Source organism: Malurus melanocephalus, unplaced genomic scaffold, assembly GCF_030028575.1.
Source record: "Malurus melanocephalus ecotype Western Australia unplaced genomic scaffold, MMel_1.1 scaffold_147, whole genome shotgun sequence".
In the NCBI taxonomy this organism is placed as follows: Eukaryota; Metazoa; Chordata; class Aves; order Passeriformes; family Maluridae; genus Malurus; species Malurus melanocephalus.
Window position 1 is genome coordinate 805,982 of NW_026623379.1, and position 14,497 is coordinate 820,478.

The 14,497-nt window shown below is 41.7% G+C and overlaps 1 protein-coding gene across 3 annotated transcripts in view; it reads right to left on the bottom strand.

Moving 5' to 3' along the window:
• Window positions 1-34: 34 nt before the first annotated feature.
• PHRF1 (PHD and ring finger domains 1) overlaps window positions 35-14,497 on the bottom strand; it is a 28,266-nt gene continuing 13,803 nt past the window's right edge. For 2 of the 3 annotated variants that reach the window (XM_057371449.1, XM_057371448.1), the window contains exons 9-18: window positions 13,007-13,136; window positions 12,561-12,700; window positions 11,548-11,735; window positions 10,629-10,748; window positions 8,567-8,721; window positions 4,921-7,713; window positions 4,083-4,234; window positions 3,351-3,611; window positions 2,157-2,285; window positions 35-992 (exon numbers count right to left, since the gene is read on the bottom strand). In XM_057371449.1, coding sequence (XP_057227432.1) covers window positions 858-992; window positions 2,157-2,285; window positions 3,351-3,611; window positions 4,083-4,234; window positions 4,921-7,713; window positions 8,567-8,721; window positions 10,629-10,748; window positions 11,548-11,735; window positions 12,561-12,700; window positions 13,007-13,136 — 4,203 coding nt within the window. In that variant the 3' untranslated portion in view covers window positions 35-857. The remainder of the gene's footprint in view (window positions 993-2,156; window positions 2,286-3,350; window positions 3,612-4,082; window positions 4,235-4,920; window positions 7,714-8,566; window positions 8,722-10,628; window positions 10,749-11,547; window positions 11,736-12,560; window positions 12,701-13,006; window positions 13,137-14,497) is intronic. The other variant, XM_057371450.1, reaches the window with a different exon arrangement.

Below are 14,497 nucleotides of genomic sequence, written 5' to 3' on the forward strand. Positions count from 1 at the left end.
AGAAGTAGATGCAAGACAAAGAAATGACACCTGCTATAGGACAAAAACCATTCAAAATAACTTTATAAACTCTGTCACATTTCTGCTTTGTACATCAGTTCAACCTTATCCTTCGGGCTCGTAACTGAAAATCGACAACGCTTGCTTTTTGTTTCACTTTTTCCTGAAAGGCAGACGCAAAACCAGCCATCAGTGCATTATTTACACAAGTGCAACATAATCTCCAACCCCAAAATTAATTGTTTCCACTAACAAGGTACTTCCAACAGAATGTAAATAAACACCACGGCYTGAGCAGTGTTTCTGAAGTCAGTTTATAAAGATTAACCCATTTCTGCAATCCCCAAATGCCAGAGCGAGTAAAACTTCGCTCACCATCCAACGAGCTAAAAATACGACATTTCAAGTATTAAATCAGAAATTTCTAAAGACAATCCATATTTCGATAAATAAACACAAGGGAAACAGTATATAGCTCTCAATATACTGTATGAAAAGTGGTGTCCAGTTTCAAACTTTAGCAAGACAAGTGCACAGCCCAAAAATATGATCAAAGTAACCCTGAAAACGGTAGCAATCCRGGAGTGCCGAACAACCTCTTCTGTGTCTCCCCTTGAATTACTCTGCTGGTCTGAGGCATTTGATTGTTATTTATCTCTACAGCTGTAGGTAAKCCAAAGAAACCCCAAATTCATTCCCATATGGAAACAATTCAAGAGAAGGTTCCGTGTAAGTTCTATTATAATCTTGTTTCTCTGCACTCTGTTTACAAAGGAATGCAGCTGCAAGTCTGTTWTTCCCATGGTGTCCACAGCCAGGATAAGTTCAGTTCAAGTCCTGCTGGCTGTGGCTTGCTCTCAGTTTTCCACTTCACGTGTATCTTCACCATCACTTTTCTTATGTTTCCTCATATGTTTGTATTTTTCCACATATGCCTTCACTAGGTTGGCCACCTTCATAGGGTTGATCTCTCCGCTTTTGCTGTGGCAGATCTGCAGTAGATCAGAAATGGCACTTGGTCAATGACAGCAGCTCAGACAAGGGGGACAGAGGCCCTAAGCATCCAGGGAAGCAATTCATGCACAGACCCCCAAGACTCATAAAGCAGAAAACAAAGACAAGAGGAGTATTTTCCTTCAAGCATTCCAGAAATGGCCCAGAGCTTATCTACGGAGCACCAAATGAATGCAGAGACATCTCAAAGCACAATCATCCCTTTTTACTACAGGTTTTTTCACCCATCCATCCAGTTTTACACAACACGTGGTAACCAAGGAAGTGCTGATATCCCATTTTGGGGATGCTTCTAAGSAAGCAATGCTCAGATTAAAAGAATATGGCAGTTTTGAGAGCCCATTTTGAGACACAGAGAGTACACCCCTACACAAGAACAGACTTATCTCTGTTCAGAGAGGAGTTCACAGTGACTTCAGCAGCTCTCTAGCAAACAACACTTGTGGTTTATTTGGGTCACACAGAAGATGCGGAATTGCAGCTGTTATCTTAGGAATTTTAATTTATGATGGAATTTCTCAGTGATAGCAAGAACGCAGAGCAGGGAGAAAATACAGTTCTCTGAGGTATCAATTAACTGCCTTGACCACAAGAGCATTACTTCTTCTCACGAGACAACATTTACTTGCTGATCAAGCTCTTTTTTAGCCACTATCTAGTCAGCACTAAGATTTGAGACAAAAGTCAGTATCAGCAAAATTGCAAGGCTCTTTTCCAAGGTTCAGGGACCACATATGCTCAAGGACCTAATGCACAAAGTATTTTCTCACTCTATCAGATACACCTAGAACTCTGAATGAAGTGAGGRGGATTTGATCATTCTCACCCAGGGTATGCACCACATACCATTTCAGCTCAGGAAGCTGAAGCTTAGCAATGTTCTTGTCCTTTGAAAGCATAATCTTATAAAAGGAACAGACTGACAGCTCTCATCAATAGCACCAATCAGTCCTGCTTAAAGCAACTCCTGTTTCACCACAGGAGTGCAGAGCATGAGTCAGGGTGCAAAGACCTGCTGCTCAGGTATGACATGTAATTGCTCAAACAGGCAAGTGCAATCCAAAGTACTGCCACTTGTGTAAAGACCTACCCAGCTCCTCCTCTCCAGAAACTCTCCAGAGTTTCTTTCTCTGGGCCCTTACCTTTTGCACTGCTTTCCGAAGGATGCTCTTGTAYTCCTCCTTTGTAATCTCCCTCTTCTGGTAAAAAGGTTTGATGGCAAGTTTCACTTCTTCCACGGCCCTTTCCTGCATGTGAAGCTTCTTCATGTACTGCACATGAAAGAGAACTTCATTACCTTGTGCTGTCTTGGGAATGGTTTCTGAAACCGATTTTCTTAGAAACATTCTTATAATGAAAATTCTCATTTCACAGTTTCAATAACCCAAGTTATCACCTCAAAGTGATTTCCTTTAATGCCAATTCCTTGAAACAAGTGTAAGTTTGCCCTACGAGGAACCTTTGTTTTATGTAACATTCTGTGTCTTAAAGAATGTGTTTCAAGCAAGTGACTACAATGTGGACTTACTAATTTTGGCCTCCTTCTTCCCATTCAACAACTCTGCAGTAAACACACATCCAACAAAAGGCATCAAATTCTAAAAGCAGCAAATCATAACTGCAAATATAAAGCTTTAGATAGMTCTAAAGGCAATCTGAAAATTGCAGAGTTGCCTATGAAGTAATGGTCACAGGTGCCATCAAAACAAGTCCGTAAAAACTGAGGCTCACAAATGGAGGCTCAGTGGGAAATGCATCTTTCTGTTTGGTTTTGTGGTTGGAGGGAAAATAATGGGCTAATAAGTTTTTGTTGTTGTGTTAGATTCCACTGTACCTAGAGCAGATGTTCTGTGCAGCAAACCCAAAACTTAGCAGCAAAGTACTTACACTGAAAAAACTCTCAAGTATTTTACTATTTCTGCATTTTCAGTGCTGATAAGTAACAAGATACAAGTCCTACCTCTCTATAGGACTGTTATGAAAATTGACATTAATTTCAAAGCTGGAGAGAAAATAAGAAAACCTGGTGTTTGGAGAAAATTGGATATTCTGTTCTGAAAAGTGCCTTCCAAATATTCATAAGTTTTAGAATTTTAAGAATGTATTTTAAATGTTTTAATCCCTCCCGTCCTATGGTGACAAAGCAGTAGAAAACAGAATCCACAAATGGAATATATCTCAAATTAATTCAAAGAGAGGACTGCCTGCTTATCCTGGGTTAGCACAGTCAGTCACCAAAACCAGCAGGGCTAAGAAAACACAGTATRGAAAGCTTAAAAATCCCCCAAATGAAAAAGTTCAAATAAACAGCTCATTTATTTTATGCATTCACTCACTTCCTCGTTTTTTGTTTTATCCACTGGAGGTTTGGGTTCTTTGATCTTTTCCTCTGCATTTCCAACAGAAGCAGCTTGGATTCCTGGCTCAGAGGCTGCAGCCAGGCTGCCTGGCTCTGGGGTGAGGCTCTGTCCTGCCACACAGCCAAGAGCTGGAAGACTTCCCTGCATGATGAACTGAACCGTGGGCTGGCTCACTGGGGCATAGGGAGGCAGGCTGGAGGGCAGGGCTGCTGCCAGAGGGATGTTCTGACAGTACACCTGTGAAACAGAACCACTCCGTAAACACTTGTGCTCACAGGACACATCAGATCAGGATTTTCAGAGCACCTTTTATCTACCAGGAGTTACCACCAGCCCCACTCGCCTTTAAACTGGTGGGCAGCACAGACTCATGGCTCAGACCAAGGTTACCAAGCCCATATTTACAGCCTGATCACAGTCAGAGAGAAGCTCAGAGTTTCTCACAGACAGCACCACCTTTCTGCAAGCTACTGCTGAAAATAGAAGCTGCATGTACAGAGCAGAATCAAAAAATAATACATTTCTTCAATTGTAAAAAGCACCAGAGAGATTAAATGATTGGAGGATTGCTGAGGTGTATGGGCTACATGAAATGCATCACACACAGAGAAAGGCCAACTCTGCCATGCGAGGAGGGTGTTGCACAATGAGGGCACAGATGAGATGGGATGCCTTCCATGACACTTGGGTGCTGGAATAGGAACCAACCTGAGAGGAATCTAGATCAGGAAACATAGGCTCRGGAATCATATAACTGGTTGGAGGAGGCTCATTTAACTGCACCTGATTTAACGTTTGGTTCAAGTCCTCTGCTTTCCAGGCCCCTTCTTTTGCTCGCTGAAGTTTGTAAAATGGCATCCCTAGATATCCCAAGTGAAAGAAAAGAAAACATCTGAGAACAAAATAATGTGTCCAGGGTTCAAACTCAATTATATTTTAAAAATTAAAATCAAAAGGATTCAACAATAAAACTAGCTATAAAAGGATTTTTAGCAGTCATTCATATTTTAAAGCTTCTGATAATAGAGAGCTTCTCATCCCCTTGTGCAATTGCTTTTTACTGGGTTTATTTGTTGAAAGTAACCAACAAGAATGACACAAGCAACTCTGTCAACAAACAGCACAGGCTCCCAAGCCAAACTGTTTCTAGCAGCTTTAGTTTAGCAGCAYGCACAGGAGTGAGCCACAGAGACTGTCACACTTCTTGGTTTTCAGAAACATTTATAAATTCTGAAGGCAAAGCAACCATGGTAGTTAAGTGCAGAAAAGGTGGGACATGGGCTGCCAGTTCAGAGATGGGCTTGTTGCAYGCACTTCATGAGCTGCCTCTGGCTGAGCTGTGCTGACAGCACGTCCTCTCCAATTCATTAACACAACTCACCTCATGATTTCAACCAGTGCAAAATGCCAGCTCTCAGGACTGCAACCCACAGCATCACCCCAGCTGACAGAGCTCTTACACTACAACCCAGTTTGGCTACGCACCAAAACCCTAAGCCTTATACAGTCTGTTTCAACTGCTGTTTGTTTTCCAAAACAGACTTACTTGGAGCTTTTCCAGCAGACAACGTGCCRCCTTCTTCCTCTTGAAGATTCCAGGTAACTCTTTTCACTGGTGCTTTTGATTTCAAGGCAGGATCCTGAGCTACCACTTCCARTTCAGGCTTACTGAAATTACTTGTATTTTCATTTGATACAAGGCACTCCTCCTTAACCTCCCTCACACAATCCACAACTTTGCTTTTGGATGAGCTTTGAATTGGTGCAGCCTCAGCTGGAATGTGCATGATAACTTCCTTCTTTGGGGGTTGTTCCRTAAGAGATGGACATAATGCAGTATTTTCAATTTTAACTGTAATCTCTAGGTTTGCATTGCTACAGCTACCGAGCACTGTGGGACCAGAACTGTTCATTAACTCTGTTTCAGCAAAAGAATCCACATCGCCAATTGGGACACAAATGTTTGTGATCTCTGGAGCAGGGAACGCAGTTTCACTGCTCACTTCCTGACAGGTGGGCTCTACCTTTATAGTTTCCTGGACCTCTCTCAACTGAACTGMGGTCTCAGTCTGTATTTCCTCAAGTTTGACATTTGGTTGGATGGTTATGGAAAGCCCTTCTAGTACTAGCTCCTCTTTTGGTTCTTGTTTGAGAGAATGGGGTTGCTCCAGACACTTGGTCACATTTTCAACTGGGGGCTTTTGATCCTTTTCTGGTGGGGGAGGAAGCAAGGTCTCTTTTGATTTGTGTTTTCTTTCTTTGGAACGTGATCGGGATCGCAGTCTTTTTTCCTTTGATTTGCTGCTTTTGCGTTCCCAAGATCGAGATGCAGACCGAGACCGAGATCTCCACTTTCTCCTCTCCCGAGATCTGGATCTCGATCTCTTTCTGTCCCTTGATTTCAAGCTACTGTCTTTGTCATACCTCTCATAGCTTTTGTCCCTCCTGTGCTTCCGCCTCTTAGTCCTCTCAGTGCTGTTTGACCGGGAGCGGTCCCTCCGCCTTGACCTTGAGCGAGACCGTCTTTTCTTTTTCCTGTTTTCATAAAACTCAGAAGTACTTCCAGGACTACCCGAACGTGACCTCGATTTCCTTCTGTCCCTAGACCAAGAAGCTTTTGCCTTTTTATCCTTGGTTTTATCCTTCATTTTCTTTTTTTTAGATCGTTCGTGACTGCTAGAACGGTCAGTAGAAGACTTCCTGCTCTTGGATTTTAATGTGTGTGTTTTGCTGTGCTCTTCCCCACCTGACCAAGAGRTAGATCTGGATCTTCGGTCCCTTGAGTGTGCTCTRTCCTTAGAYCCTGAACGCGATCTCTTGCGCTCTTTGACAAGTGCTTTTCTCCTTTTCGTCTTCTTCCTGCTTCGGGAGCTGGAGTTCGAACAGGATCTGGAACGTGATTGCCTCTCTGCTTGCTCTACCTTTTGGACTTTCTGCTGCCCATCACTCTTTGAGGGACTGTCTGGTTCTAGTTTCACATTAATACTAGGTTTAATCAATTCTTCAGCGTTAAAGAACACATTAGGTCCCTCTMTGCTTTCCTCCTTTGAACACTTTGTATTAGAAACTTCCTTAACAACAGATGAAGTGCAAGGACTGCTTAGGAGGTCTTCCTCATCCACATTGCCTCGTTCCTCTGTATCAGAGATTTGTTCTACAACCCTACTTGCTACTGTTACCTCATCATGGGACTCTGTATTACTTGATGGCACATCAGAGTCAGTCCCAGATCCAAATATATTTTCTACCTTGTAAGGGGTGAAACGGCGGACAGTTTGAAATGTTTGAACTTTAGGATTTTCAATAGAAATAGTCCTGGTAATATTAGTTAGTGTGATTCCTGAGCCAAGCCTTTCAGGACTGCTGTTTGCTGAACTAGAGTCCGATCCTGTTGGCTCAAAGGGATCATATATTTCACTTTTGACCTGCTTTTTCTTAACTGGGAAAAGAGGTGAAGGACTTTCCTTTTGCTGCACTTCATTGTCCACAGGGCGGAAGGTATTACAAAATCCTGGGTTAGACAGCCTGCTGGGATGTCTTGTGTTCCCAGGAATATTGATTTTAAAACTCTCAAAAGAGCCTGGGCCTTTGCCCCTCGAAGTGCCCGGCAGCGATGAACCACTATAGCCGCCAGGATTGGTGGAGAAAGACACCCCACTGGGACGTGTCTGCTGCTGAGGTTCCTTGGAATTCGATTTCTGACTTTCCACCTTGCTACCCCTTCCTGGCTGATTAGTGCTCTCTTTGCCAGTCAGTTGGGTTATACAAGAGCTGGGGATGTCACAGCTTTGGCTTCCTGTGGGTTCTGGCTCCACCTGCTTGCTGCTGGTTTCTTTTTTAATCTTTGGTATCCTGGGAAGCTCAAAGATGTCAATTCTCTGGGAAGGTGGTTTTACTGGCTGCCTCACAGTTACAGCTTTTGAGTCAGAATTCAAGTTACAGCTCAGGGACTTTGAAGATGAATCAGTGGGTACAAAGTTTTTAGATTTTCCATTAAATCTGGGCATTTCATCTAACTTCGAGCCAAACCTGCTCAAAGCTGCTATATTCTGAGTCTGAACAGACCTGGGTGTCATTGAATATTCTGATTTTACAGTTGCCTTTTCCGGTGCAGTCTGTGCAGGGCTTGCTGCAGACTCACTCCTGCTCAGTGAGGGTGGAAGTGATGAGAACAAGCTTGAGGAGAGGGGTCTGGTGTGAGTACTCAGCCCCATGGAAATGGAAGGTCCAGCCACGGAGCTGCTTGCTGTGGTCCCTGAGTGTGCTGTACTTGGGTGGGTGTTATGCCCTGAACCATCCTCCACTCTYGAGTCAGTCGCTGATTTTCTAGGAAATGGAGCTGTGGCACACAAACASACAATTCAGCTTTTCAGGACATATCCAAACATTTTCTGCCAACAATAACAGAAGTGCTAAGCTAATTGTTTGAAGTTCCACTATGATGAGCAGATACACTACATAGTAATAAGAGAGTCCAGTAAGTTTTTTTAGTCAGATACTCACAGTTTAGAGCCAGAAAACCACATCTTTGACATAAACACTAATGTTTAGGAAATAAATTATCCTGTTCTGTAGATATCACCAGATTAGTGCTTATTATCCAGTAGCTGCTGATTGACAGAAATTACTGTAACATAGGACATTAGAGGTACTAATTTAAAGAATAAAGCTTCAAGTTTCAATTTGAAGAGAYTCCTTTCAAGTAATACCATGCCAAGGGAAGACACAGCTGGAGATGATAGCACATATTTAGAGCTCACTTTTGCAATGAAATTCCTTGCCAAAGCCCTTCACTCTACTCTGCATACAGATTAAAGGCATGGCAGAAATGCATGACACATGCCAGAAAAACTGGGTACTAAGACAACTCTGRTCTTTCCAATCTTACATTTTTTATAACAAAGCAAAACATGAAACCATTGGGCAGYTCTTTTGAAAGAAGAAAACCATATATTAAAACCAAAATCCACCAGGTAACATCTCAGGTCTGCAATTAAAACACAGACAAGTAAYGCTATTTCAGAGCATCCCTCTTATAAGACAGATCACTATTGGCAGCTACTGAGTCTATCCTACATCTTCCAATGTTCAGGAAGAGMATCCCTAACTTTAAATCTATGCAGCCTATAGGATCAGGGCAGATGTAGAAGAAACAAAGAAGCTAATTGCACTATGAGKTGCCAAATCCTTACCTTCTTTCTTTGCCGTCAGTGAACCATCTCTGTTGATGACCACATCTGAACTACTCATCATGAGAAGGCTTTGTCCAGACAGGATACTTCCCAACAGATCAGGCACAGGAGCAGCTTCTGCTTCTTGGTCAGGACTCAAGGCAGGCACGCTGCTTCTGCATGTTTCAGAGGGGTTACATTTCCTTTACTCTTACAGCACTTGTTCTATACACACACATTACATTAAAAAGAGACCAAAGCCAAGGGCATAAACAGAGGCCAGCCAGGGAAGTTCACTTGTAGTTTTGGCCTCACTAGAGTCATTCAGTACCCATCTTTCTCTAATGAAAAGAAGGTGAAGTTTTTACTGACTTTCACAGGAATAACACAAGATGTTATTCCACAGGAATAACACAAGAAAGCATGTAATCATACATGAGATTTTGATTAGCAAATGCTTTTTATTAAGAATGATGTTCACTGTGTTGTATACCAATGTTAACTTTCCAATGCATTTAAGATGCATTTTTAGAGGATAAACCACTGATTATAATTTCAAAGGTATTTCTATCCTAACTGCCTCTCTTGCMCCCAMTGAAGCACCAACACAAATGTATTCYTCAGACATACATTTCTATCTAAAAAATGACACAGCTTGAACCAGTATTTAACCACAACATGCTACTGATAGGGTAGCTAAGAGCATGACATAGAGAAATTATACTGAAAAACAACTCCTGCACAAAGGACAGCACAAAACACTCTCTTTTATGCTTTGCTCAATCTCATGAAGATGGTTTAAATTCTCAGTTCTTGAAATATGGACTGAAAAAGGTGCTTATGGTGTTGAGGTTTTTTGTTTTTCTTTCTTGGCTTTTGTGTTCATGGGATTCGGGGGGTTGTTTTGTCTGAATTTGCTAAAAAACAAACTTCCAAAGGGGCCCAGCTATTTGAGGGAGCTGCATTTAATTTCTATACAACAACAAAGCAAACTTTATTAACATAATGTACTCCAAAATACCTGTAATAACACACARCAGCAAGACAAAATGGGAACACTAAAAGAATCAGTTGCTAAGGCCACACCAGGAAACTCAGTGTAGCCCAGGCAAGTGGAGCCTTTAGAAAAGCTGAATATCAGTTAAACAGTTCTGCCTTCTAAACAACGTTATTCAAGTAACTCTTGAGGACATGGAAACCTTCCTGAAATGTTTCCTTCGGGATCGAGATAGGAAAGGTAGAGAAACAATCCAAGTTATCGTAGAAATACACTATCTAAATCCTGAGAAATCAACCTTCACCATAAGTCAGATGGACAACATCTGACAACGACAGCTATGTAAACCTTTCACATCTTTAATCATTTAAGCTGAGTCCCTTCATTTCTCTTCAGCTCTCTCAACCTTGCAGTTTTCTGTGACACAGTTGGTACCTGCCTCAAGTGACTTTCCTCATTCCTTTTCTTCTCATTATGCTCCTGACTCCGAGGTGTCCTACCCCTCAGTCTTGAAAATTCTGGCTGCCAGTGGGGGGCAGCCAGGGCTCCCTGGCCTTGGMAGGCTCACARCATACAGACAGCAAAGGAACWGGTGAACTGCAGGATCAAACAAAGCTTTTTCTCGATTTTCTGAGCTCCAGTAAATGGCAGCAGAACTGGCTGAGGTSGGTACAGCCCTCACCTCCTCTGGATGTGCAACTGGATTTCCCGGCTCTCTCAAAGAAGCAAGTGTTTTTTTTAAAGATTAATGAGACTGGGATTTAAAACATATTAATGGGGTTACAAAATAGTCATAAAACAGAAAATTAGAAGAGTCAGATTAGGGTGGAAATRCCAATTTTAAACTTCAATGAAAATATTAAAGGTATGATGAAAGAGTGTATGTGTTCAACATAAAAAGGAATTCTTGCACAAACTGATGTGGTTATTATTTACACTTGTGCAGGCATGCAGGTACACACACACATGCACYTTTTGAAAGATACTCAGGACAAGAAAAGGGTTAAACAAGGATGATCACCAGGTTAACTCTTTTGTTAGGGTCATTAGACAATCRAGAAAAATAAAATAACAATGGATTTTTACCTGGGAAATCCCACAGAAATGGGTCTAGCTACAGGACGGTGAGACCTCAGTGCTGACTGGGAGAGAACTCTCCTTTTGGCACTCACTGGTGAATCTGGATTTGCTGGAACCTCTTCATTGCTGTGATAAACCATATACATACATGAGCCCTGAAATTGTCTGAAATGTTTTTCACATCAAAGAGATGATACTRCTATGACAGATATGGTTAAAGAGTATTGTTTGATTATGATATATTAAAAAATATCTGTACAATATACTTATTTTCTGTGGCAACATAAATAGAGCAGCTTGATGATTCAGCCAGAAGAGACTCAAATGTACATTTTCATAACTAAAATATTAAGTGATATTTATTAATTTAATATTATGGAAGGATAAAAAAGAAATATTCAGTGGGAAACTGAATTTCAGCAACAAGAATTTCAAATTCCCCCTCCCCAAAAAGTCAAAGTTTAAGAGTAGCATGAACTACTGCATAGTAAGATTTCTCTTGAATTTAATGGGTCTGGAAAAGTGAAGACAGGAAAAGGAGAAACAAGGAAGATTCCACAGGGTAATTTAATTCAGTGTTTATTGTGTACCAAATATGCCAGCTGTCTTCACTTAAAATAAATAAATAAATAAAAAGTAATGGATTAGGATCAGACTCCTTCAGATTCTAACCTTTCAATAACCCCACAGATCTTATTAAAGGTTTTCATGAGGCTGATTTCAGAAAAACTCTTTAGAGAAGGCTGATTCCTTACCAGCTCAGCCCAGAAGGAAAGAAAGAACAGACCATTATGTTTTACCACAGGCTGTGCATCCAAAGCTGCCTTCAGATGTGAAATCTACACTCTGCATGGAGTCCCATGTACAAAGAACCCAACACCTGTTAAATTACCAGGTCCCTGATCACAATCCAGAGATGCCTTACCTTTCATAAGGATCCAACTCATATGGATCCCCAAACACAGAGAGAGAAGCTGCACCAATGTCTGCTCTCATCAGCCCAAGCGAGGGCTCTGCTGGTTTGTACATGGAAGGCAGTGAGGCCCCACGCACAGGTTTACTGAGACCCAGGGTTCTTGCAATACGGGACCGAGTAGTAACCTCATTTTTCACCTGCACAGAGATTGGGTTATTTGTATGTTAGGGCAGATAGGTATCTTGTGTTTAAAACTCCAAATTYTTCCCTTAGGCTAAGTACAATCATCAGGTCACTACCATCACCAGCACAAGGGGTGAGCATTTACTGTCTATGTTTGTTTTAAAGCTTTTATCAAACTTGTAACTATGGAGTATATGTCACTTTAAACAGAGACAACATGTATCAGATATAAACAACCAGATAAATTAAGCTTCTAAAAATCCTCAATARTGTCAATTCAAAATTGTTGGTTCCTTATTAAATGCTGCAGGAACAGTTCTGGCTCCAAGATGTAGTTAAAGTAGCTGACAAAAAGAGTCAAGCTGGTGCAGAGTATTAGTATAATTCACAAGAGGACACAACCCACAACTGAAAGGAATTTTGAGAGTCCTTACAGCTGGTTAGATGGGTTTGCAACAACACTGCCACAAACATCCACGGTCTATTAAAAAGAATTGGTGCTAGCAATTTTAACTGAGCTTGCATCAGTACCAAGTAAATACTACAGCTGAATGGCAAGGCAGGACACAAAGCCTGCAGGACGTGGTTTAGAACTTGGCCTAAAGGTTCAGGTAACAGGATCTGTCAGCAAAGCCAGAAGGCCTGTCTGGAAGTTGCAATTCATTTTCACACAMAGCATCTTTCTGGAGTACACTGGACACATCCTGCACATCCTCCCATCACAAAGAAAGGAGCCTGCTACGATTGTAAGATGCCATTTCTTTCAACCAAATCCCATGTTATAGTGCTTTTACAGAGGGCTGAAAATGGCACATACTGACTGRCAGAAACTCACTCACATGTGATCTTACTCTCCTCTTTTTCCCCCTCCTCTTCTTTGTCAGACGCTTGCGTCTTTTCAGCTGTGACCCTGAACTCTTCTTCCCAGTAGCAGATTTCGTCTGAGTTCTTTTTTTGCCTCCTACTTTCTTCCGCCTACCTGATGGGACAAAAAACAAGGATCTGGYTAAGTCCTGGCACTGTGTTTTACTCTGTACTCCCCTTTTCGTGCCCCCATGACACACAAAGCAGCTCAGAGACATAGAGCATGCCACCAACAGCAGAGCAGAAAAACTGACATCACTAGGTTTTACTTAAAAACAACCTCCATKACACTTTCAGGCAGAGGTGATACAGGGAAAGAAGAACATGCATGTGGGATACTTCCACAGCTGTGCAGGCGTGGTAGCATACAGCTGATGTATTTTGTAGGATTCAGGMTCCCTAAGGTGCCTGATGTCCTTACCTGTTTTTCTCTTCTGCCTGGTAGGAGCCCGTGGTGCCAGAGGACGCTGGTAGACGGCTGTGTTCAGGCCTGCTACAACTGCCTCAATTGTTTCATCCAGAAGAGAGGACATGAGGTACCCTGGCACGTGCTGCGGTGGGGATCGGAAGTTACATGATAGGTACCTAAAGCTCAGCAACATTTACTCATAAAAGCATGTGATGAAAAATGGATTTGAAATTGAAATGAGAAAATTCCCCCATATCACCAAGCTGCCAGTTAAGCAATTATGTCACATTTCTCATCTACTGACTGACAYATTAAGGACCTTGTTCTACAGCCTCCTTCAGAATTACATGCATGCTCCCAGCTTCTCAYTGTGCTTGGAGGACAGCTTACACTCCCTTAACCAGTGGAATTAAGCTTCAGTTAACTCAAGGGATGAGCCAAAATAAGATGCACTTTTGTTCAGAGGCAAAAGCAATACATAACAGTGCCTTTCKAGGCATAGTTTGTAATCATCCCCGCACACTGAGAAGTGGAGCTAGGAACAGCCTCTTGAATGGGAAGTTCTGGGTTCCAGGATTACACTACTGTGCAATTGTAAAGTCCCCAGGCACCACCCCTCTCACCCATAGGAGATGACTCCACACTATTTCTAAAACAACAAGTAGGAAAAAAGGTACCAACCATTACCTTGCAGAGTCTTTCACTTCAAACAACACTCTTCTCCCTTTATTTTTTTTCAGCATATAGCCCTGACTACTCAGTTGTAACTGCTTAACAACAAAGCATCTAATAATTCATCAACCTTTTCTATCTTATTAATTCTACTAAAGTTAAAATTAAAAGGCCTGGATTTGGAGACAGTGGGATTTAGCAGTTGAGTAAGATCACCTCCATTATGGAGGACATAATGAATTTAAAAACTGGTAAAGCACTTTGGGAAGTCCTTAAATCAAGTGGAAAACATGATAAAAACTTAAGGTGAGCTGGATCGTCATTCATGGCAGCTATCTCAAACTCTACTTAATACTGTAAGAGAGGGACCCTGTGTATTTAGGATACTCTCCTGCATAGATTCTCTAGTACTGTTAATGTGATTGAACTCAGGCTACTAATTGAGGACACTAACAGCTCAGGCTACTAATTGAGGACACTAACAGCTGGTTTTTTTCCTCTTCCAACAAGAGACTGATTTTCACAAATACAGAAACCTTAAAAATACGAGATTTTTCTCTTCAATTGGGCTGAAGGCTGTCAACATGTTCTACTGCTAAAGGCAAGGAGGTAGGAGGACAAGGGAAAATAAACAACTGTCAAACAAACATGCTAAAAAAACAGAAGCAGTGCACAAACTGTGTATGAATAGCCACTAGGAATACAAATACAATTCTGCTCACACCAGGGGTGATAAAAATGCASGTTAAGAAAGGAAGCTAGTGCAGCATTTCAAAATATGTCTTCTTGGTCATGTGCTGCACTCCATTTCCACATGTTCTATGTCTGTTT